The 24,078-nt window shown below is 44.1% G+C and overlaps 2 protein-coding genes across 2 annotated transcripts in view; both read right to left on the bottom strand.

Annotated features, from left to right (window-relative positions):
- Positions 1-3,293, bottom strand: part of SLC16A4 (solute carrier family 16 member 4) — a gene marked incomplete at its 5' end in the record, with an annotated part of 28,191 nt that extends 24,898 nt beyond the window's left edge. Inside the window, 2 exon segments of the mRNA NM_001133302.1 lie at positions 1,524-1,642; positions 3,165-3,293. Of these exon segments, the coding sequence (NP_001126774.1) occupies positions 1,524-1,610 (87 nt within the window).
- A 10,200-nt stretch (positions 3,294-13,493) lies between these two features.
- On the bottom strand, positions 13,494-20,216 carry LAMTOR5 (late endosomal/lysosomal adaptor, MAPK and MTOR activator 5). The gene is made up of 4 exons (XM_024238040.2): positions 19,875-20,216; positions 18,592-18,653; positions 16,180-16,297; positions 13,494-13,825 (listed from the first exon to the last, which is right to left on the bottom strand). Exons 1-4 carry the CDS (start codon positions 20,171-20,173, stop codon positions 13,765-13,767), a joined length of 540 nt encoding a protein of 179 aa, XP_024093808.2. The 5' UTR covers positions 20,174-20,216; the 3' UTR covers positions 13,494-13,764.
- Positions 20,217-24,078: the final 3,862 nt, after the last annotated feature.

Below are 24,078 nucleotides of genomic sequence, written 5' to 3'. Positions count from 1 at the left end.
TCTCACCAACAGTGCCCATTCTGCAAAGCCTATGATTTAGGGAGGTGGCCCAGCCACAGGAAGGGCTCTCAGACTTAGGGCATCCTTTAGTTTCCCTATTAGTAACATTTCTGGGGGGAAAATGAGATTCCACATTGTTTAGTACTGAAGCTAATGTTTAGCAAGTACTACTATTATGTGTTAGGAGTTTTGTATTACATAAATCCTGGCTGGGGACCTCTGCCCCTATCTTCTCTAGCACTAGGGAGGAGGCCTGATGTTTCCCACCATCCTATTTGTAGAGTTCTTGGTTATCTGTATGTGAACTATAGGATTAGAAGGCACCAGGACCTGTGCTACCCTTCCCAGTGAGCTGCTTACTGCAGGGTGAGTAGGGGGGAAGTGTCGGCAAGAAAAGGGTGTTTTTTTGAGTGCATCTCAAAGTTAATAGAACTCTGGAAACACTTTAGAATTGTGCAGCTGGTGCCACTCTGGAGAGCTGTGTGGGGCATAGCTGGGGTTCACCGACATTCTGGAATGGGCATGCTGATGATGCAGATCACCACTGTCACACCTCAACCCCTGGGAGGGTGAGGGAAAGAAGTTAATTTAAAAAATGGAATGCCTTGTCTAGTTGCTTATGGGTAAAGGAGAAAAATCAGGCTCCCCCTTCAAAATCCATGTCCTCCCTTTCCAAACACATCGGAAATATAGATAGCATAAACTATAGTTAGTGGGGATGGATTGAGAAGTAGACAGCAGGCCAAACAGAGGAAACGTCCCCACCCCTTATCAGTGGAAGAGGCTGTGCCGGCAGTGTTCTACCTATGCTGGGCTGAACTGGGGAGATCACCCCCAGAGCACTTTTTAGCACCTCCCAGTGCTACTTTTGGGATGGTTAAAAGTATGATTGTCCCCAAACCCTAACTGCCATGCAGCCAGTACAGAACTGCTGATTGTGACTGAGCATTCTCAGGTTTAAGAGGTGGTAGACGGGAAGAGTAGATGACTGGATTCAGGAACACTTCTGTTTGTTTTGAGAGAGTCTCTCATGGTTGCCTAGGCTGTGGTGCAGTGGCACGATCTTGGCTCACTTCAATCTCCGCCTCCTGATTTCAAGCAATTCTCCTGCCTCAGCCTCCCAAGTAGCTGGGACTACAGGTGCATGCCACTGCACTCAGCTAATTTTTGTATTTTCGTAGTGATCAGGTTTCACCATGTTAGCTAGGCTGGTCTTGAACTCCTGACTTCAAGTGATCCACCCACCTAGGCCTCCCAAAGTGCTGGGATTATAGGCGTGAGCCCCCACACCCAGCCCAGGAACATTTCTGCTTTTGCTCTAGGGGCATTTTCAGCTTTCTCCTGGGTTCGGCATGGGCCTCTGACGTTAGCAGTTTTTGGCAGCTCCTGGCCTTGTTCCTGCCCGCCCCTCCACTCAGATGCCACAGATTTCCTAAGTGATCTTATCTGTAGGCAGCTCTGAGCCTTTCTCCAGAAAGCCTGCTTTTAGGCAATAGGAAAGGGGGAAAAAAGCGAATTCTTACCAGGAAAAAATGAATCACAATCATCCATCCCCATCCTCCATCCAGGGTTTTAGTGTAAGGTTGGACCATCCCCTCCCTCTTCAGCATGATGCCTCTTCTATTTTAAATGCAGAAGATCCCTGTGATAAATCCAAGACAGTTGATTCAGTGGACCAGAAACTAATCTAAACTTTTAAACTTTTTATCTGAAAGGGAACGTTCATGCATTGTTGGTGGGAATGCAAATTAGTTCAGCCACTGTGCAAAGCAGTTTGGAGATTTCTGAAAGAACTACAAATTGAACTACCATTTGACCCAGTAATCCCATTCCTGGGTATATACCCAAAGGAAGATAAATTGTTCTACCAAAAAGCCACATGCACTTTTATGTTCACTGCAGCATTATTCACAATAGCAAAGACATGGAATCAACCTACGTGTTCATCAACAGTGGGTTGGATAAAGAAAATGTGATACGTAGACATCACGGAATACTACACAGCCACCATAAAAAAGAACAAAATCATATCCTTTGCAGCAATATGGATGCAGCTGGAGACCATTATCTTGAGCAAATTGATGCAGAAACAACCAAATACTGCATGTTCTCACTTATAAGTGGGAGCTAAACATTGGGTACATATGGACATAAAGAGGGGAACCACAGACACTGGGGACTACAAGATAGGGAGGGAGGAGGGTTGAAAAACTCCCTATTGGGTGCTATGCTCATTACCAGGGTGAGGGGTTCAATTATACTCCAAATCTCAGCATCACACAATATACCTTTGTAACAAACCTACACATGTACCCCCTGAATCTAAAATAAAAGTTGAAATTTAAAACAAAACAGCAAAAAAACCTTTTTCCCTATGATATAAAACCACTCGTAATTTTTTTTTAAACCCCTCAGTTACAGATGAAGTCTGCCTGATGCAACAAAGGACTTAGTTACCTGGAAAGCCTGACCTCAGTGACTGTGGGGTGGCCAATCCTAGAACTGTACTCAGTGTCCCTCCCCCCAGGTCTGCAAGCCAGTTTCTTGGAGAAGCTGTGCATTACCCTGCTGGTCCTCTGGGTGAACTCTTAAGAGAAATAGAAAGGGAAGGGGAGCCTTGAGTTTAGGAATTCTCCTTAGAAAACACTTGCTAAATGTAAATATTTTTGGAGCTAAACAGACATGACAACGAAATGCGATACCCGCTTATTGAATATATCCTAGATCAGAAAAAAAAGTTGTAAAAGTTTGTGGGGACAATTGGGGAAATTTGAATATGAACTGTATACTACAGAATACTGTACCAAGGTTAACCTCTTGGATATGATGGTGATCTTGTGGTTCCACAAGAGAATATTCTTAGGAGATACATGCTAAAGTATTCAGGAGTAACCTGACACTATGCTACCTTCTCCCAATCGGTTCCGTAAAATAAACAAGTATATATAAAGAATGATAGCAAAAAGAAAATGTAAATGTTCTGAGGAAGGGGGAACAGTACTCATTATTTCCCGTGTCGGGTTGAAGGCTGACTGTTTCTAACTGGAAAGGAAAGTCAGCTGGCAGGGTGTGCGGAATGGCCATCTGGTGGGCAGGCTGGGTGGGGAGAGATGCCAGTCATCGTTAGAAAACCAACACAGCACACAGTCCCATTCCCATCTTACCTTTGATGTGGTGTTCAGCAAGGAAATCCTCCACAGATGGGGCAATTAAGGAAGAAAAATAAATTACACCATTTTCTGGAATGTTACTCTTTTTCTAAGGCATTTCATTTTGCTGCACTGTGAAAACAAGTGCGCTAAGGAGGGCTCAGACGATTTAGGTCCTCCTGCTAGTGGACTTTACTTCCTGAGGGGAGGAGGAAAGACTGTGATTTGATGTCATCTCAGGCCCTCCCTCCACCCACAGTAACTCAGAAGGTAGAATTTTTTGCCGCAGGCTCAAAAGCAAGCATGAAGTAAACTAAGTGGAAAGTCCTTTTGGCGACTATGCTCAGGGCAGGGGGATGGGGCTCCAGAGCTCTCATACACTTGTCTTCAAAGTTCCTCAGGGAACTTCTCATGACATGCTTATTTTACAGGAGAATATAAAACTCTGGGCCACAAACAGTAATCTTCAGTAAGCTCAACCCATTCGTGTGGCCTTTTGTATATTGACTAAAGATTCTGGTTACTAATTTGGGGTTTCAGACCCCATTTTAATTGCATTTTTGAGATCTGATTACCTCAGCCACCTCCTGCAAAAGACGTATGCTTGTAGTAATTTTAATGAGATTGTTTTTTATTATATTTTGGAAATGGTTAAGGTTGAGACCCCTAGAAAATTACTGGGATAATTCAACTTTCTCTTCCCATTTCCTCCCTCTACTCTACCCTCCACATAAAACAAAACAAACAAGTCAAATGGGAAATTGTCTTTCGTCTCCCACACCAATATTCCAGATTTTAAACCAGAGTATATTTTAGACGAAAGGATGTGTTTTTAGTTTTATCTGGAAAATCTGCACATATTTATGCATGTTTCTTTTTAAGAAGCAAGAGACTTCTTAAAATCAAACTCTATAATACTTTTTGATTGAAGTGCTTTCAGAAGGGCGGCTTAGTGGTTTGGGAGGTGCCCTGTGAGTGTAACCATGGAAGGATTATGCAGTTACATGATGCTGGTGGCAAGGATCAAATAAACATTCAGCAGAAGGAGCAAACCCAAAGAGAGAAGGCAAATAAATGCTTTTCAGAGAGCTGTTTGTAATTATGAATACACTCTAGACAACTTTTTTTTTTTTTTTTTTTTTTTTTTTTTTTTTGAGACAGAGTCTCACTGTCGCCCAGGCTGGAGTGCAGTGGTGCAGTTTCGGTTCACTGCAACCTCTGCCTCCCATGTTCAAGTGATTCTCCTGCCTCAGTCTCCCAAGTAGCTGGGACTACAGGCACACACCACCACGCCCAGCTAATTTTTTGTATTTTAGTAGAGACGGGGTTTCACCGTGTTGCCCGGGCTGGTCTCAAACTCCTGAGCTCAGGCAATCTGCCTGCCTTAGCCTCCCAAAGTGCTGGGATTACAGACATAAGCCACCGTGGCCAGCCTGAAAACATTTTTTAGTAAACAAGACTGATTTATTTATTTTTTTGGTGGCACGCTTGTTTCTCTTTTAAAGCAGGGCTATCTGTGATTTCTTTTTTTCTTGAGACAGGGTCTGCTCTATTGCCCAGGCTGGAGTCAGTGGCATAATCATGGCTTACTGCAGCCTTGACCTCCCCAGCTCAAGCAATCCTCCTACCTCAGCCTCCTGAGTAGCTGGGATTACAGGCATGTGCCACCATGCTCAGCTAATTAAATTTTTTTTTTTTTTTTTTTTTTTTTTAGAGATGGGGGTTTCACTCTGTTGCCCAGGCTGTTTGCAATCTCCTGGGATCAAGCGATCCTCCCATCTTGACCTCCCAAAGTATTAGGATTACAGGTATAAACCACTGTAATGGGCCAGCTATCTATAATTCTGATCACAGGATGAAATGATGCTAGGCTATATATAGATTTTTCTTACACACACACACAGAGGAATATATATATATATATACACATATATACATATAGGAACATATACAACTGGGAACTTAGATTTCAGGAGGGTTCCTACCATTCCTTAAATGATAATAGTGAATCATTGTGCCTAACCTATGTAAACAATACATATATGTGTGTATATATATATTCCTGTTCATCTTTGTCTTATAATAGGCTTTATATTGATAGAGAACTCTGATGCTAATGCCTGGGGTCAGATTTGAAATGCAGCAGAACAGGAAGTCATTCATAGAGGCCAAGAACGCAGCAAAGTAATCAGAGATGAACTCCTTCAAACATATGTTTCATAGAGGCACATGAACAGAAATGCAGGCTTGGTGATAATCTCAATTTTGTCATTTTTTAAGCCCGTAGACTCTGGGCAATTTACTCTCTTTGAGTCTGTTTCTAAAACTCTAAAGTGTAGCTAATATTTTGCAAGGTTGTTGTGAGGATTAACAATATATAATGTAAGATGACTGCATGTTGGACCTACTATTGGTACTTGGTTCATGAAAAATAATTTTTGTTAGTCAAATGAGGCCTAATAGCAAGAAGAAAGAATTCTTAAGCCACCTTTGGGATATTAGTTAACATTTTGGCATCTGTACCCAATTGCTTTAATAAAGCTTGTAGGGTCTGTAATGAAACATAAACAATTCCCTCAACTTCTAACCTTTTAACTCTTGGCCCTAAAGCTATTCAGCAAGAATCCAGCATGATTTGGCAATCACCACTATTACCCTCATCCCACTGTCAAACATAGCCAGCCCAGGAATAATTTTTAACACTTATGGATTTAGACTTTAATAAGCTTTACCAACTAGAATTAAGATACTTTATTTTTAGTTGACTCTCTCCTTGTCCTCATTCAATCCTTGTGCAGAAAAGAGTTAACATCGCTGGCCTGAGATTCCTATTCTTTGAAAGGCCTGTTTACATGGTTGGCCTCTGGCTGGAAACTGGGAACTTGGATTTCAGAAGGGTTCCTACCATTCCTTAAATGATAATAGTGAATCATTGTGCCTAAACTATGTAAACAATACAATTTTTATGCTGAACATTTGCTTTCTTTCCGGGAGCCTGGGATTTTGATATGTGCTAGGCAGAGAGGGTACTTTGGTGACCAGCCCCCTTGGGCACTGAGTCTCTACTAAGCTTTCTGGATTGGCAACATTTCACACATGTTGTTACAACTCATTGCTGGAGGAATTAACTGCATCCTGTGTATCTTCACTGACAGAAGGATTCTTGCAAGCTTCTGCCTGGTTTCTTCTGGACTTTGCCCCATCCTCCTTTTGCCTTTGTTGAGTCAGCTTTGTATCCTTTCACTTTAATAAACCATGTAAATACAACAACTAAATGCTCAGTCCTGTGAGTCATCCTAGTGAATTATCAAACCTGAGGGGTTGAATGAGTCTGGGTTCTCGAGAAAGAATAGAATATTCTCCAGAGCAAGAACCCGTGATGGGGGAGGAGATATTGAGGTTGATTTACTATGAGAATTGACTCACATGATTATGGAGACTGAAAAGCCTGCACTCTGGTCAGCAAGCGGGACACTCAAGAGAGTTGATGGTGTAGTTCCAGTCTGAGTCCAGAAGCCTGAAAACCAGAAGTGCTGATGGTGTAAGTTTTAGTCTGAGAGGGCCTGAGAACCAGGAGAGCCATTTGTGTAAGTTCCATTCTGAGTTTGAGTCCAAAGGAGAAGACTGATGTCCCGACTCCAAGACAGTCAGGCAGTGAGAAATTCTTTCTTAGCCTTTTATTCTATTCAGGCCTTTAATGGATTGCATGAGTTCCACCCACATTGGGGAGGGCAGTCTTCTTCAGTCTGCTGATTCAAATGCTGATCTCATCCAGAAACACCTTCACAGTTACACCCCAAAATAATATCTAGCCAAATACCTGAGCATCCCATAGCCCGGCCAAGCTGACACATAAAATTAACTATTATAGAAGTGTCCTGGGACTCCCTCATACAAGCATACTTCAGTTTTGGCTCTGTACAGACTAGAAAATGAGACTTTTCCAGCCTCAAGCTCTTTCTAGCACGTCTTATGCTTCATTGATAAATTGGATACATTATATCCTACCTCAAAGGGTGCTGTGAAGAATAAATGAGAATGTATGTTCATTTATTTCATTCAATAAAAACAGTTGCTTCCTGTGTGCCAGACGGAGGGGGATATGTGGTAGACACAGGGTGGCATGGGATGTGGCCCAAGGGGTTAGCAGGGGCTAAATCATGCAGGGTTGGGAGGTCACGGTTAGAACTTAATTTTTTTTTTTTTTTTTTTTTTGAGACAGGGTCTCGCTCAGTCACAGCCCAGGCTGGAGCGCAATGGCACAATCTCATCTCACTGCAACCTCCGCCTCCTGGGTTCAAGTGATTCTTGTGCCTCATCCTCCTGAGTAGCTGGGATTATGTGCACCACCACACCCAGCTGATTTTTTTGGATTTTTAGTAGAAATGGGGTTTCACCATATTGGCCAGGCTGGTCTTCAACTCCTGACCTCAAGTGATCTGCCCATCTCGGCCTCCCAGAGTGCTAGGATTACAGGCGTGAACCACTGTGCCCAGCCATAACTTTTTAATTCTAAATGCAATGGGAGGTTGTTCGTGGTGGCTCACACCTGTAATCCCGGTGTGGCCGGAATTGGTGTGTTCTTGGTCTCACTGACTTCAAGAATGAAGCCGCGGACCCTCGCCATGAGTGTTACAGTTCTTAAAGGTGGCGTGTCTGGAGTTTGTTCCTTCTGATGTTCAGATGTGTTCGGAGTTTCTTCCTTCTGGTGGGTTCGTGGTCTCGCTGGCTCAGGAGTGAAGCTGCAGACCTTCGCCGTGTTACAGCTCATAAAGACAGTGTAGACCCAGAGAGTGAGCAGTAGCAAGATTTATTGCAAAGAGTGAAAGAACAACGCTTCCACAGTGTGGAAAGGGACCAGAGCAGTCTCCCACTCACTGCTGGCTCAGGCAGCCCACTTTTACTCTATTATCTGGTCCCACCCACATCTGCTGATTGGTCCATTTTACAGACAGCTGATTGGTCTGTTTTACAGAGAGGTGATTGGTCAGTTTTGACAGGGTGCTGATTGGTGCGTTTACAATCCCTTAGCTAGACACAAAAGTTCTCCACATCCCCCCTAGATTAGCTAGATAGAGAGTGTCCATTGGTGTATTTATAAACCCTGAGCTAGACACAGAGTGCTGATTGGTGCATTTACAAACCTTGAGCTAGACACAGAGTGCCCATTGGTGCATTCACAATCCCTTAGCTAGACATAAAGATTCTCCAAGTCCCCACCAGATTAGCTAGATACAGAGTGCCAATTGGTGCCCACAAACCCTGAGCTAGACACAAGGTGCTGATTGGTGTGTTCATAAACCTTGAGCTAGACACAGAGTGCTGATTGGTGCACTCACAATCCCTTAGCTGGACACAAAGGTTCTCCAAGTCCCCACTAGACTCAGAAGGCCAGCTGGCCTCACCCAGTGGATCTCACACTGGGGCCGCAGGTGGAGCTGCCCGCCAGTCCCGTGCAGTACGTGCACTCCTCAGCCCTTGGGCTGTGGATGGGACCGGGCGCCGTGGAGTAGGGGGCGGCGCTCATCGGGGAGGTTCAGGCCGTGCAGGAGCCCATGGCCGGCGGTGGGGGGAGACTCAGACATGGCGGGCTGCAGGTTCCCAGCCCTGCCCCGCGGGGAGGCAGCTAAGGCCTGGTGAGAAATCGAGCACAGCGCCAGTGGGCCAGCACTGCTGGGGGACCCCGCACACCCTCCGCAGCTGCTCGCCTAGGTGCTAAGCCCCGCACTGCCCGGCCGGCGGGCCGCTCCTAGTGCGGGGCCGCCAAGCCCACGCCCACCTGGAACTCTAGCTGGCCCGCAAGCGCCGAGCACAGCTCCGATTCCCACCCGTGCCTCTCCCCTCAAGCCGAGGGGGCCGGCTCCAGCCTCGGCCAGCCCCAGAGAAGGGCTCCCACGGTGCAGCGGCGGGCTGAAGGGCTCCTCAAGCACTGCCAGAATGGGCGCTGAGGCCGAGGAGGCACCCAGAGCGAGCGAGGGCTGCGAGGGCTGCCAGCACGCTGTCACCTCTCACGGGCACTTTGAGAGGCCAAGGTGGGTGGATCAGTTGAGGCCAGGAGTTTGAAACCAACCTGGCCAACATGGTGAAACCCTGTCTCTATGCAAAAATTAGCCAGGTGTTGTGGTTGCATGCCTGTAATCCCAGCTACTTGGGACGCTGAGGCACAAGAAGCGCTTCAACCTGGGAGGAAGAGGGTTGCAGAGAGCCGAGATGGTGCCACTACACCCCAGCCTGGGTGACGGAGTGACACTCTGTTTCAAATAAATAGATAAATAAATAAATAAATAAAATGTAAATGCAATGAGAGGCTCCTTAGGGGAGGTTTAGCATTGTGCATGGTAAACAGCAAGCACTCAATACATGCTTGCTATTAAGGATCACCACCAAGATGCCCTGTCAACATCTAAAATCAAACCCAGTCATCTTTTCGCTGTTATTGAGTTCACTGCTTTTTTTCTAAGGCACCCAGTTCTATCACCTAGACTAGAAAATTCAATCATCTTTAATTCTTCATTCTCCTTTATTCCCTTTCTGCCAAATTTTTTTATTTTATTTTATTTTTTTTTGAGATCGCGTTTTGCTTTTGTTGCCCAGGCTGGAGTGCAATGGTGCGATCTCGCTGCAACCTCCCCCTCCTGGGTTCAAGCGATTCTCCTGCCTCAGCCTCCCAAGTAGCTGGGATTACAGGCATGCGCCACCATGCCCAGCTAATTTTGTATTTTTAGTAGAGATGGGGTTTCTCCATGTTGGTCAGACTGGTCTTGAATTCCCGACCTCAGGTGATCCACCCACCTCAGCCTCCCAAAATGCTGGGATTACAGGCATGAGCCACCGCGCCTGGCCTAATTTGCTTTTTTTGTCTCTTACATTTGATCCTGAGCTAATGATCTTGTGGGGCCTATTTCTTCTCTAAAATGGGGATAATACCTTGTAAGATTGAGGATCAAATGAGGTAAATAAATGTAAATTGCTTAGCATGTGGCAAAAACTCACTAAAGTCGCTGTTATTACTTTGGGCTAGGAACTGGAGATACATAGATGAACAAAAGGAAGCTCACCTTGAAAAAAATGAGCTCTTTCTTTTGTTTTTCTTTGAGATGGAGTCTCACTCTGTCACCCAGGCTGGAGTGCAGTGGTGCAATCTTGGCTCACTACAACCTCCGCCTCCCGGGCTCAAGTGATTCTCCTGCCTCAGCCTCTCAAAGTAGCTGGGATTGTAGGTGCTTGCCACCACACCCAGCTGATTTTTATATTTTTGGTAGAGATGGGGTTTCACCATGTTGACCAGGCTGGTCTTGAACTCCTGACCTCAGGTGATCCATCCGCCTCGGCCTCTCAAAGTGCTGGGATTATAGGTGCGAGCTATGGCACCTGGCCACTACAAATTAATCTTAAAGCTCCACCTTTACTCTCACCTGCTCAAAATCCAATCTGCTAATAAGATAAAGCCTAGATTTCTTAAAAAGCAGATATTCAGGTTCCTTGATTGCCCTTTCAGCTTTTTCACCTCCTACCTCACAGACCAAACTAAGGCATTTGCTATTACATGTTCCTTTTGGTTTATCCACTCTTTACACTGCCATTTCCTCTTCCTGGAAACCCCATATTCCTTTTACTGCAAACATCCATTCAGTCTTTGGAGGCTCAGTTCATACTACAAAACTCTTTTGTGGGGCCAGGCATGGTTGCTCACACCTGTTAATTCCAGCACTTTGGGAGGCCGAGGCGGGAGGATTGCTTGAGGTCAGGAGTTCAAGACCAGCCTGGGCAACATGGCAAAACCCTGTCTCTACTAAAAGTACAAAAATTAGCCAGACATGGTGGTGTGCGCCTGTAGCCCCAGCTACTCGGGAGGCTGAGGCACAAGAATTGCTTGCACCTGGGAAAGCAGAGGTTGCAGTGAGTCAAGATTGTGTCACTGCACTCCAGCCTGGGCGATAGAGCGGGACCGTCTCAAAAACAAAAAAATAAAGAAAACCTCTTGTACTAGTTATATACTCATCTATTCAGCAATTATTCAGTGCCTACGCTGTTCTAGGAACTATTCTAGGTGCTTAAGATATATATGTAAATAAGACAAAGGGGCTGGGTGCGGTGGCTCACGCCTGAAATCCTAGCACTTGGGAGGCTGAGGCAGGTGGATTGTTTGAGGCCAAGAGTTTGAGACCAGCTGGCCCAACATGGCAAAACACTGTCTCTACTAAAAATACAAAAATTAGCTGGGCGTGGTGGCGTGTACCTGTAGTCCCAGCTACTTGGGAGGCTGAGGCACAACAATCACTTGAACCCGGGAGGCGGAGGTTGCAGTGAGCTGAGATTGTGCCACTGCACTCCAGCCTGGGTCACAGAGTGAGACTGTCTCAAAAAAAAAAAGAAAAAAAAAAAGACAAAGCTTGTGCCCTCAAAGTGTGTACATTGTTGGGGAAATCAGACATAAAACAACATGTATGTCAGGTATTAATAAGTATGGTGAAGACCATACATATATATCCCATCTATTAAAGTACAAGCTCAAGGGCTGGAGCTATGTCTTACTAAAAATCTTTGCTGTTCTCACATGGCACCTTATATTTGTAGATGCTTAATATTTTTGGATAAATAATATCCTGGAGGTTTTTATACTGTCAAATGTTAAATTGCTAGAGCAACAGAACTACATTCAAGTTCAACAAATCAGTCTTTTGTGCCTGCTTGTGCACAATTCCATTGTTGAGAACTATAAAGGTTGAAGTGAACCTTTTTTTTTTTTGAGACAGTGGCTTGCTCTCTCACCCAGGCTAGGGTGCAGTGGCACATCATCAACGTCAACCTTCTGGGCTCAAGTGATCCTCCTGCCTCAGCCTCCCAAGTAGCTGGGACTACAGGCCCATGCCACCATGCCTGGTTAATTAAAAAAAACTTTTTTTGTAGAGATGGGGTCACACTATGTTGCCCAGGCTGGTCTCGGCTTAAGCCATCCTCCTGCCTTGACCTCCCAAAGTATTGGGATTACAGGCATGAGTCACTGTGCCCAGCTAGACCTGTACTTTTCGAATGTAAAAATTTATTTTCTAGCCAACATGTCCTATTTGGTGGTCTGGGTGTTAAGAGTACAGACTCAGTGGGCGCGGTGGCTCACGCCTATAATCCCAGCACTTTGGGAGGCTGAGGTGGGCGGATCATGAGTTCAGGAGATTGAGACCATCCTGGCTAACACAGTGAAACTCCATCTCTACTAAAAGACAAAAAATTAGCCGCGTGTGGTGGCGGGCGCCTGTAGTCCCAGCTGCTAGGGAGGCTAAGGCAGGAGAATGGCATGAACCCAGGAGGCGGAGCTTGCAGTGAGCTGAGATCGTGCCTCTGCACTCCAGCCTGGGCAACAGAGCGAAACTCCGTCTCAAAAAAAAAAAAAAAAGAGTACAGACTCTGAATTGGAGTCCTGAGTCCAAATGATGACTCTGGTAATTTCATAGCCTTAGTTACACAAACCTAAGATAGGGTAAGTAAGAGTACCTACTGTATAGGGTTGTTAAGGATAATTATATGAATTCCTGACATATAGTATACTTGATCCTTGAACAACACGGGTCCACTTACACATGAATTTTCTTTCACCTCTGCCACCCCTGAGACAGTGAGACAAACCCTCCTTTTCAGCCTACTCAATGTGAAGATGACAAATATAAAGACCTTTATAATGATCCACTTCTACTTAATGAATATTGAATATATTTTATCTTCCTTATAGTTTTAATAACATTTTCTCTAGCTTACTTTACTGTAAGAATATAGTATATAATACATAAAACAGCCGGGTGCGGTGGCTCATTGCCTGTAATCCCAGCACTTTGGGAGGCCGAGGCAGGTGGATCACGAGGTCAGGAGATCGAGACGATCCTGGCCAACATGGCGAAACCCCGTCTCTACTAAAAATACAAAAATCAGCCAGGTGTGGTGTCGTGCGCCTGTAGTCCCAGCTACTCTGGAGGCTGAGGCAGGAGAATCGCCTGAACCCGGGAGGCGGAGCTTGCAGTGAGCCAAGATCGCACCGCTGCACTCCAGCCTGGCGACAGAGCAGGACTCTGTCTACTGAAAAAAAACCAAAAAACAAAAAAAACAAAAACGTAAAACACAGAAAACTAGTGTTACTGTTGAAGTCAGTAGGCTACTGAGGGGTCAAAAGTTATATGTAGATTTCTGACTGCACAGGGGTGGGATCCATGAACGTACCCGTGAGAATATAGGTATTTCAGGAAGCTTCTTAAACAAAAATAATTTAGAACAAAGACCTTTTAAAAAAATTACAATTTGATAACTGAAAAAAAAGAACATTTGGTTAATTTTAAAGAATCTAGAAAAGATCCATTTTCCTCCAAACAGATTTATTGAATATAGCAAAATTCTATATACAAAGTAACCTGGACCTGCTGCTTCAAAACATGATCCTTTCTTACTAATACCTTGATAGTCGGTCCATAGAGCATTAGAAAGCAATTGACTCTTAAATAAATAGAAAAGTGCTCAATGCACATTAAATGAATGGCCTAACTACTGGAACTTTAGTAGTTCTATAAGGTAATTAACATAGGTAGGATCCAGTTCCTATGACAGGCTGCTGAAGAACAGATGTGAGGCATCAAGAGGCCATTTTGTGCACTGCCACTGTGATGCCATCATGTTTCTGGATCATAATGTTCCTGAAATGCAAGGAAGAAAATATTCAGTAAAACGTTATCAGTGGGGCTTCACTGTAAGATTAAAGATGTTGTTTGGTTTAGGATACAATATATAAAATAATGTAATTGTTTCTATGTATAAAAGCAATATTTAAACATAACAAAACATTTGGGAAATACATAAACATATAGCATATGAACATGAAATGAATCCTTAATCCTACTAAACACAGACAACCACTGTTAATATTTCGCTGGTTCTTTGTTTCGGTTTTTTTAGGCACTGTCTTGCTATGTTGCCCAGGCTGGCCTCAAACTCCTGGGCTCAAGCAATCCTCCTGCTTCAGCCACCTCAGCAGCTGGAACTACAAAAAAAAGGCTTTCCTGGTCCTTGTTTTCTTTGCATGTATATGATACAATCATGTGCTACATAACAATGCTTCAGTCAACAGTGGACCCTACATATGATGGTGGTCCCGTAAGATTATAATGGAACTGAAAAATTCCTATTGCCTAGTGACCTTTTAACCGTCCCAGCATCACACAGCACAACACACTACTCACATGTTTGTGGTAATGCTGGTGTAAACAAATTGTGCTGCCAGTCATAAAAAGTATAGCACATACAATTACGTACAGTACATAACACTTGATAATAATAAATGACTATGCTATGGTTTATGTATTTACTATACTTCTTTTTTTTGAGACGGAGTCTTGCTCTGTTGCCCAGGCTGGAGTGTAGTGGCATGATCTCAGCTCACTGCAACCTCTGCCTCCCGGGTTCAAGCAGTTCTCCTGCCTCAGCCTCCTGAGTAGCTAGGATTACAGGTGCCTGCCACCATGCCTAATTTTCGTATTTTTAGTAGAGACAGGGTTTCACCATGTTGGTTAGGCTGGTCTCACACTCCTTACCTCAAGTGATCTGCCTGCCTTGACCTCCCAAAGTGCTGGGATTACAAGTGTGAGCCACCGTGCCGGGCCTACTTTTTATCATTATATTTTAGAGTATACTACTCCTACTTATTAAGACAAGGTTAACTATAAAACAGCCTCAGACAGGTCCTTTAGGAGGTATTCCAGAAGGTATCATCATTACAGGAGATGACAACTCCATGCATGTTACTGCCCTGGATGACCTTCCAGTGGGAGAAGATGTGGAGGTAGAAGACAGTGATATTGATGATCCTGACCCTGTGCAGGCCTAGGCTAATGTGTGTTTCTTCTTTGCTTTTAACAAAAAAGTCTAAAAAGTAAAAAAAAAAAAAAAAAAAAAAAGTTTAAAAAAAGAATTTTTGTACAGCTGTATAATTGTTTTAAGTGTTATTATAAAGGTCAAAAAGTTTTATTGACTCACTCAGAGCAACTTCCAGTCTTGTAAGCTCCATTCATGGTAAGTGCCCTATTCAGATATACCTTTTAAAAAATTTCTCTATACCATACTTTTACTGTATCTTCTCTATGTTTAGATACATAAATACCACTGTTATAACTGCCTACATTATTTAGGCTACAAATCTTTGTAGTCTAAGAGCAATACAGCCTAGGTGTGTAATAGGGTATACCACCTAGGTTTAAGTACACTCTATGATGTTCATACAACAAAATTGCCTGACGCATTTCTCAGAACATATCCCCATTGTTAAGCAATGCATGACTGTATGTTTTTTCTTTTTACAAGGCTGTGATAGTAGCAGTTGTGTATATATACTTTTTTTCGCATATTATTCTGAGGACCATCACTTGGAATATCTTTAGTAATTTTATTACTTTAGAAGTAATTTTTGGCTGGGTGCAGTGACTCATTCCTGTAATCCCAGCACTTTGGGAGGCTGAGGCAGGCAAATTACTGGAGCCCAGGAGTTCGAGACCAGCCTGGGAAACATGGTGAAACCTCATCTCTACAAAAAAATACAAAAATTAGCTGGGTGTGGTAGTGCACACCTGTAGTCTCAGCTACAACTCGGGAGGCTGAGTTGGGTGAATCGCTTGAGCCCGGTGGGGTTGCGGTCACAGTGACCCATGATCACACCACTGTACACCAGCCTGGTGCCAGAGCAACACCCTGCCTCAAAAAGAAAAAAAAAAAAAAGTAATTTTTATTCTCTGATTAGTTTTCCTTTGTGCTATTACTTCCTTTTTGTTGGTAAACTGATAGCTTCTGCCAATTCTTATTCTTCATTTAAATAGCATTGTGGCCTGAGAGCACATTAGCTTTAGGGATCAACTTGTCTGTTCCTGTGGTCCAAAAGATTAAGAACTTTTCCCAAAGTAGTCTGAATAAGGAATCACTGATGAACACAGGGCCGGCCCCCACCAATTTTACCAGGAATTTTTCTGAACAAAAAGGAAAGGATCTGCTGAAATCTACTCACCCATTATCTGATTCTAGACACACCACAGGAATATCAGTGGGGTCAGAGGTTAGCTTAGCTGCTTGCTGGGCTAGAACAGATATCACTCCAGCATGCTCATCTGACAGGGTCCCACGGCCTGGAAAATAGAGATGATATATGTCACCTGATTGCTCATAGAGTATTTCTGCTAGAATACGCTAGCTGGCTGTTTTAAAATGTCAACAGAATTGTCTTTTTATTAATGTTTGTATTAGTCTGTATATATTATAGTAACTAAATCTCGGGTACAAAAGTACCTATAAATTCTAGGTACGAAAATTAATTACTAAGTGTACTTTACAATATATTTCTGTATATAAAGGCAACACAAAGTTAACTGTACCTGAAACCAAATCAGGTAATAGACATGCCACTATGGCAGAGCATATGGATGTACTATTACTATACAAAACATTTTGACCAGGTCCAATGCCGACGTTTGGGCCTTGAAGGTTTCTTGAAGGAACTCATTTAGTTTTAGATTTCCATACCTGAATTTCAGTCTTTCCTTAGTGAGACTGGCAAATGTTTCCAAAAATTTACCCTTTTTCTCCCAAATGACTGATCTGCATGTTAAACATAACTGAGTTACACAGATTACCTCTTTCAGTTACCCTTCCAGCAAAAATTCAGAGCTTTAAACATTTCTGCATTAGGAGCAACAAGTCTTGGGTTTACTAGTTGTCACTAATTAACTGAATGCTTTACTTATTTACCTTTCCAAACTTATTTCCTCATCTGTAATTGCTACCATTTATTAAGTATTATGTCTCAGTTCTATGTTAAGCATTTTATACATATTATATAACCTTAAAATATCGTGATTAGGCCGGGTGTAGTGGCTCATTCCTGTAATCCCAGAACTTTGGGAGGCGGAGGTGGGTGGATCACCTAAGATAAGGAGTTCGAGACCAGCCTGGCCAACATGGTGAAACCCTGTATCTACTAAAAATACAAAAATTATCTGGGCGTGGTGGCAGGCGCCTATAATCCCAGCTACTCAGGAGGCTGAGGCAGGAGAATTGCTTGAACCTGGGAAGCAGAGGTTGCAGTGAGCCAAGATCGTGCCACTGCACTCTAGCCTGGGCGACAGAGCAAGACTTCGCCTCAAAAAAAAAAAAAAAAATGGATTAAGAGGCCTCAGGGCCAGACAAAAATCCTAGCTTAACGACTTACTAGCTGTATGACCTCAGGCAAGTTATTTAACCTCTGTGTCTCAGTTTCTTTTTTTATTTTTTGAGACAGGGTCTCACTCTTGTCGTCCAGGCTGGAGTGCAATGGTGCAATCTCGGCTCACTGCAACCTCTGCCTCCCAGGTTCAAGCGATTCTCCTGCCTCAGCCTCCCGAGTAGCTGGGATTACTAGCAGTTGCTACCATGCCTGGCTAATTTTTTTTGCATTTTTAGTAGAGATGTGGTTTCGCCATGTTGGCCAGGCTAGTCTCGAACTCCTGACCTCAGGTGATCCACCCGCCTCCGCCTCCCAAAGGGCTGGGATTACAGGGGTGAGCCACCGCATCTGGCCTCTTTTTTTAAATTTTAAAAACACACATATATATATGTTTGTTTATTTTAAAAATAGAGATGGCGGGGGGGGGTCTCACTGTGTTGCACAGGCTGGTCTTGAACTCCTGGGCTCAAGTCATCTGCCCGCCTTGGCCTCCCAAAGTGCTGGGATTACAGGTGTGAGACACTGCACCTGGCCCCTCAATTTCTTTTTCTACTTCACTGGGTTGTTATGAGGAATAAAAGAGTATATGTAAAGCACTTACAATGGTGCTTGGCACATAACAGCTCAATAAATATAATTCTATGATTATTACCATTATTAAATAACAACCCAGTGAAGAAAATGAAGCCCTAAAAGGTAGTTTTTTGGTCCACGTTCACACTACTAACAAATGAACGAGCAAGGGGTTGAGACCAGGTATGTCCAACACTGAAATCTCATTTTACTGCCTATTCACTTCTTGTTTAGTATAGTTGAGCTTCAAAATTGTACACCACCCACCTTGCCGGGTTGTTGTGAAAATTAAAGATAATGTATTTAGAGCCTAGCAGTCTCAGCATATGGCATACATTCAATAAATGGTTAACAGCTGTCATTATCTGAAGTCCTTTCTAGACTCAGTTTAAAATGATTCAAATATTATTTTTAGTAGAGACAACTATTTATTGCTATAGGACTGCCAGGAACATCTTCCTTCATAAATACCAACTGAAAGGTTTCAATTTTCTGATACTGTTATTTGGAGATAATCTCTACTCTCAAACTCAGAAAGAACTGGCAAGGTAACAGGAAATAAAAGCTAGAAAATAATAGCACGCTAGGCTCCAAGTCAACATCAGATGCTATGCAATTCATCAAATAGTTGGTATGAGAGATACTTACAACCCAGATTAAGTCCTTGTGAATCTGTGCACAGGACTCCAACAATGGAAGGATTCTTCATTCTAATTCCAGGAACACAAGAGAGTTGAAGTACATAATGGGAGAAAAAGGATTTAAATAAGTACAAACATACAGGTGTTCTATGTACCAGGCATTGTTTAAGTGCTTTAAATCAATGTTTCTCAACCTTTTTTCATTGTCGCACCCTAAGAAAAAAATTAAGTTCTAGGGCCGGGCGCGATGGCTCATGCCTGTAATCCCAGCACTTTGGGAGGCCGAGGTGGGCGGATCACCTGAGCTCGGGAGTTCGAGACCAGCCTGACCAACATGGAGAAACCCCGTCTCTACTAAAAATACAAAATTAGCCGGGCGTGGTGGCGCATGACTGTAATCCCAGCTACTCGGGAGGCTGAGGCAAGAGAATCGCTTGAACCCGGGAGGCGGAGATTGCAGTGAGCCGAGATCACGCCATTGCACTCCAGCCTGGGAGACAAGAGCGAAACTCCGTCTCAAAAAAAAAAAAAAAGAAAAAAAGAAAAAAAAATTAAGTTCTAATTAATTAATTGAAATAAACCAGTTTCTGATGAGAGAAAAAAATGTGCTAAGTACTGCTGAGTTTTGGAGGGCCACAAACACTGCGTGAAAAACATCTAGAATGTTTTCACTCTTGTTAAAAACGCATGTTTTAGTACTAACTCATTTAAAACAACTGTTGAAAAACTTAAGTTACCTCCTGGAGGGTAAGTGGAAGCTGAGGGACATCGGTGGGAGGCAGCTGTCTCTCTGTACCTTTTATACTTTTCCAGTTTTGAATTTTACATAGATACCGCTTGTTCGAAAAATTTAAAGAATGATTTTTATCTACTTAAGCACCAAGTAACTGACAGGTTACACACAGGAGATACGTGTTTGTTTACACTGCAGGGCTCGACTCTGCACAACTGGCACAATCTTCCCAAAAGTCAACCCGTTTCCTAAAACTTCCGCAGAACCACCCTGACCGTAAAGACGATTTCAACAACGAGATAGGCAGTTTTGGCCCGTGGCCTGGGCCCGGGAGACTCGTTCAAGAGGGAATGTGCGCTGCCCCGCAGAATTTTAATTCCGGGTCACCCGCCCCACCCTGCGGCCTTGGGTAGGGCTCAACCCCCTCATCCCGTGTCCCGGGGGTCGCGCGACGTCCCCGAGACGCCCTGCCCGGTACTCGCAGCTCGCGCCTTTCGTTCCGCTCAAGTTCCTCCGCCGCGAACTCAGGACAGGCCGAAGAGGCGCGCACTACTCACGTGTCTTCCAAGTGCTGCTCCAAGGTCGCCTCCATCCCACCCACCGACCACCCCGGCTCAGAACCCAGCGGCACGACACGTCCTTCTCCACCACAGGCCTCAGTCACTTGACGCGAGCGGGGCGTGGACCGTAACGGCGCCTCCAAAGGGACAAAATTGATCACGGTGCAACGTCCGCGTTCTTTACTGGAAAACATTACTGCGCTGCCGCCGCACAGAGCCTGGCGAAGGCTTGGGCTGCCCGCGCGGTGACCGTCGAGGTGACCCGCACCTGGCTCCATGGCGGAACCGGCCGGCATGGATTATTCCCCTCTCGGGAGAGAGGTCTGCAGCCGGGCCTCAGTGCTTCAGTTCGTGGCCTGGCATTTTGTGTCAGTGTTTTTTAACCTTTGGACCTTAGTTCAACCGACTCCGAGACCTAGGGGACAGATCTTAAGTTTTACAATAACCCAGGGGTCAGACAGGGTCTGATCTAGCCTGTGGGGCAAGTACGGGGAAGACACGGGACCTCTGGGAGGGGGTCAATAGACTTGTAGGGGGACAGACGCACACAGGGACTAAAGGACGAGATGGAGCAAGGTTCAACTCCCTAGCTGAGTGTTGGCAGTGTCGGGATTTTAACGAAGACATTGGTGCTTATTATGGTGAGGGGACTCAGGACAGTTTAGGGGAAGAGAGTGGCATTTGAGTCCTAACTTGTAAGGAAGACTGGGTAGGACTACTTGAAAATAACTTTTAAAAATTAATTATAAAGCTGGTAAAAATAGGAAAACACCTATGGCCCCACTGTCCAAAGATGACTTTTAACTTCTTGGAGAATATCCTTTCAGATAGTTGTCTTTGCAAATGTATACTTTTAATGTTTTTTCGTTTGCCTTTTTAAAATAATTTTTTTGGGGGACAGGGTCTTTCTCTGTCACCCAGGCTGTAGTGCAGTAGAACGATTATTAGTTCATTGCAACCCCGACGTCCTGGGTTCAAGCTATCCTCACCTCTCAGCCTCTAGACTGGCTATGACCACAGCCTCGAGCCATCATGCCTGGCTAATTTTTGCATTTTTTGTAGAGATGGGGGTCTCACAGTGTTGTCCAGGCTGGTCTTAAACTCCTTGCTTCAATAGATCCTCACACTCCAGCCTCCCAAAATGTGATTACAGGCTGAGTCACCACGCCCAGCATGGTTTGTTTTTTTTTTTTTGTAAGCAAAATTGACGTACATACTGGAGGTACAATTCTGTAGCTGGCCTTCTTTTTTTTTTTTTTTTTTTTTTTTTTTTTTATTATTATTATTATTATTATTATTATTATTATTATTATACTTTAGGCTCTATGGTACATGTGCACAACGTGCAGGTAAGTTACATATGTATACATGTGCCATGCTGGTGCGCTGCACCCACCAACTCGTCATCTAGCATTAGGTATATCTCCCAATGCTATCCCTCCCCCCTCCCCCCACCCCACAACAGTCCCCGAAGTGTGATGTTCCCCTTCCTGTGTCCATGTGTTCTCATTGTTCAATTCCCACCTATGAGTGAGAATATGCGGTGTTTGGTTTTTTGTTCTTGCGATAGTTTACTGAGAATGATGATTTCCAATTTCATCCATGTCCCTACAAAGGACGTGGACTCATCATTTTTTATGGCTGCATAGTATTCCATGGTGTATATGTGCCACATTTTCTTAATCCAGTCTATCATTGTTGGACATTTGGGTTGGTTCCAAGTCTTTGCTATTGTGAATAATGCGGCAATAAACATACGTGTGCATGTGTCTTTATAGCAGCATGATTTATAGTCCTTTGGATATATACCCAGTAATGGGATGGCTGGGTCGAATGGAATTTCTAGTTCTAGATCCCTGAGGAATCGCCACACTGACTTCCACAAGGGTTGAACTAGTTTACAGTCCCACCAACAGTGTAAAAGTGTTCCTATTTCTCCACATCCTCTCCAGCACCTGTTGTTTCCTGACTTTTTAATGATTGCCATTCTAACTGGTGTGAGATGGTATCTCATTGTGGTTTTGATTTGCATTTCTCTGATAGCTGGCCTTCTTTACAGAGTTTAGAATAAATGTCTTTCCATGTCAAGTTTTCATTTACATCCTTTGTAATAGTTGCAAAATATTCCATTTTATAGCTGTATCTTAATTGTGGATTAAGGTTGGAGTGCAGTGGCACTATCATGGCTTAGTCCAGCCTCAGCCTTCTAGGTTCAAGTAATCTTCCCACCTCAGCCTCCCAAGAAGCTAGGACTACAGGGACCCACCACCACACCTAGCTAATTAAAAAAAAAAATTGTAGAGATGGAGTCTCAGTGTGTAGCCCAGTCTCAAGTGACCCTCCCTCCTTGGCCTCCCAAAGTGCTGAGATTGCTGGTGAGCCACTATACTTGGACTTTTTTTTTTTTTTTTTGCTTTTGTTTGTTTTTTGTTTTAGCTGTTACAGTGCTGGTTGAATATCCTCATAGCTAAATATTTGTGCAGTTTTAAAATTTCCTTATAAGTTACTAGAAATGGAATGACTGGGTTAAAGGAGATGGTCACTTTTTAAGACTCTTGATACATACTTACAAATTGCCTCCCGAAAAAGTGGTGCTAATTTACATTCAAATTGGTAAGACTCACCCCCTCTGTGGATCATTCCTTGCGCTAAGTTTTTTCCGACTCTCTCACCTCCAGCTTTTTACTCACAGCCTACCTTCCAATCTGGGGCCCAGCTCCCAGATCAGAAGATACCAGACTTTGGTATTGAACCAGAGTCCAATACCCTGCACTGGCATTCAGAGTCCCTTTTTATTCCGCAGCTGTCATAGTGAAGCTTGCAGCTTCCTTGAAATTCCAGTTTATTTATTTTTTTATTTTTTTGAGACGGAGTCTTGCTCTATCGCCCAGGCTGGAGTGCAGTGGCGCCATCTCAGATCACTGCAACCTCTGCCTCCTGGTTCAAGCGATTCTTCTGCCTCAGCCTCCCGAGTAGCTGGGATTACATGCATGCACCACCACACGTGGCTAATTTTTGTACTTTTAGTAGAGATGGGGTTTCACCATGTTGGCCAGGCTGGTCTCAAACTCCTGACCTCAAGTGATCCGCCCACCTCGGATATAGTCTAGTGGCCACATTAAAAAAAAGTAAAACAGCCGGGCGCGGTGGCTCACGCCTGTAATCCCGGCACTTTGGGAGGCTGAGGCGAGTGGATCACAAGGTCAGGAGATTGAGACCATCCTGGCTAACGGTGAAACCCCGTCTCCACTAAAAATACAAAAAATTCTCTGGGCGTGGTGGTGGGTGCCTGTAGTCCCAGCTACTCAGGAGGCTGAGGCAGGAGAATGGCGTGAGCCCGGGAGGCGGAGCTTGCAGTGAGCGGAGATCGCGCCACTGCTCTCCAGCCTGGGCAACAGAGCGAGACTCCCTCTCAAAAAAAAAAAAAAAAAAAGTAAAACAGGGCAGGATGCAGTGGCTCACGCCTGTAATCCTAGCACTTTGGGAGGCCGGTGGGCGGATCACTTGAGGTCAGGAGTTTGAGACCAGCCTGGCCAACATGGCGAAACCCCATCTCTACTAAAAATACAAAAATTAGCTGGGTGTGATGGTGCGTACCTGTAGTCCCAGCTACTCAGGAGGCTGAGGCAGGAGGATCGTTTGAACTCAGGAGGTGGAGGTTGCAGTGAGCCGAGATTGAGCCACAGCGCTCCAGGCTGTGCAACAGTGTGAGACTCTGTCTCAAAAAAAAGTAAAACGGATGAAATTAATTTTAATAACATTTTATTTATTCAAACAATATATTCAAAATATTATTATTTCAACTTGTGATTGATAAAATACTAATGAGATATTTTACATTTTTTCTCCAGTACTGTCTTCAAAATCCAGGGTATATTTTTCAGTTGGCAGCACATTTCAATTCAGATCAGCAGCATTTCAAGTGCTCAGTAGCCACCTGTGGCTAGTGGCCACAGTATTGGCCCGTGTAGCCCCAGGATATCTCAAATTATCTTAAAGCTAGATCAGTGATTAAAGGATTCTCAGGCCAGGCATGGTAGTGTTCAGGCCTGGTATGGTGGTTTACGCCTGTAATCCCCGCACTTTGGGAGGCCTAGGTGGGCGGATGGCTTGAGCCCGGGAGTTTGAGACCAGCCTAGCCAACATGGGGAGACCCTGTCTTTACAAAAGCACAAAAATTAGCTGGGCATGGTGATGCGCA

This window comes from Pongo abelii, chromosome 1, assembly GCF_028885655.2.
Source record: "Pongo abelii isolate AG06213 chromosome 1, NHGRI_mPonAbe1-v2.0_pri, whole genome shotgun sequence".
Classification (NCBI taxonomy): domain Eukaryota; kingdom Metazoa; phylum Chordata; class Mammalia; order Primates; family Hominidae; genus Pongo; species Pongo abelii.
Note: the sequence above shows the minus strand (reverse complement) of the source record. Positions and strands in the feature narration are given on the sequence as shown.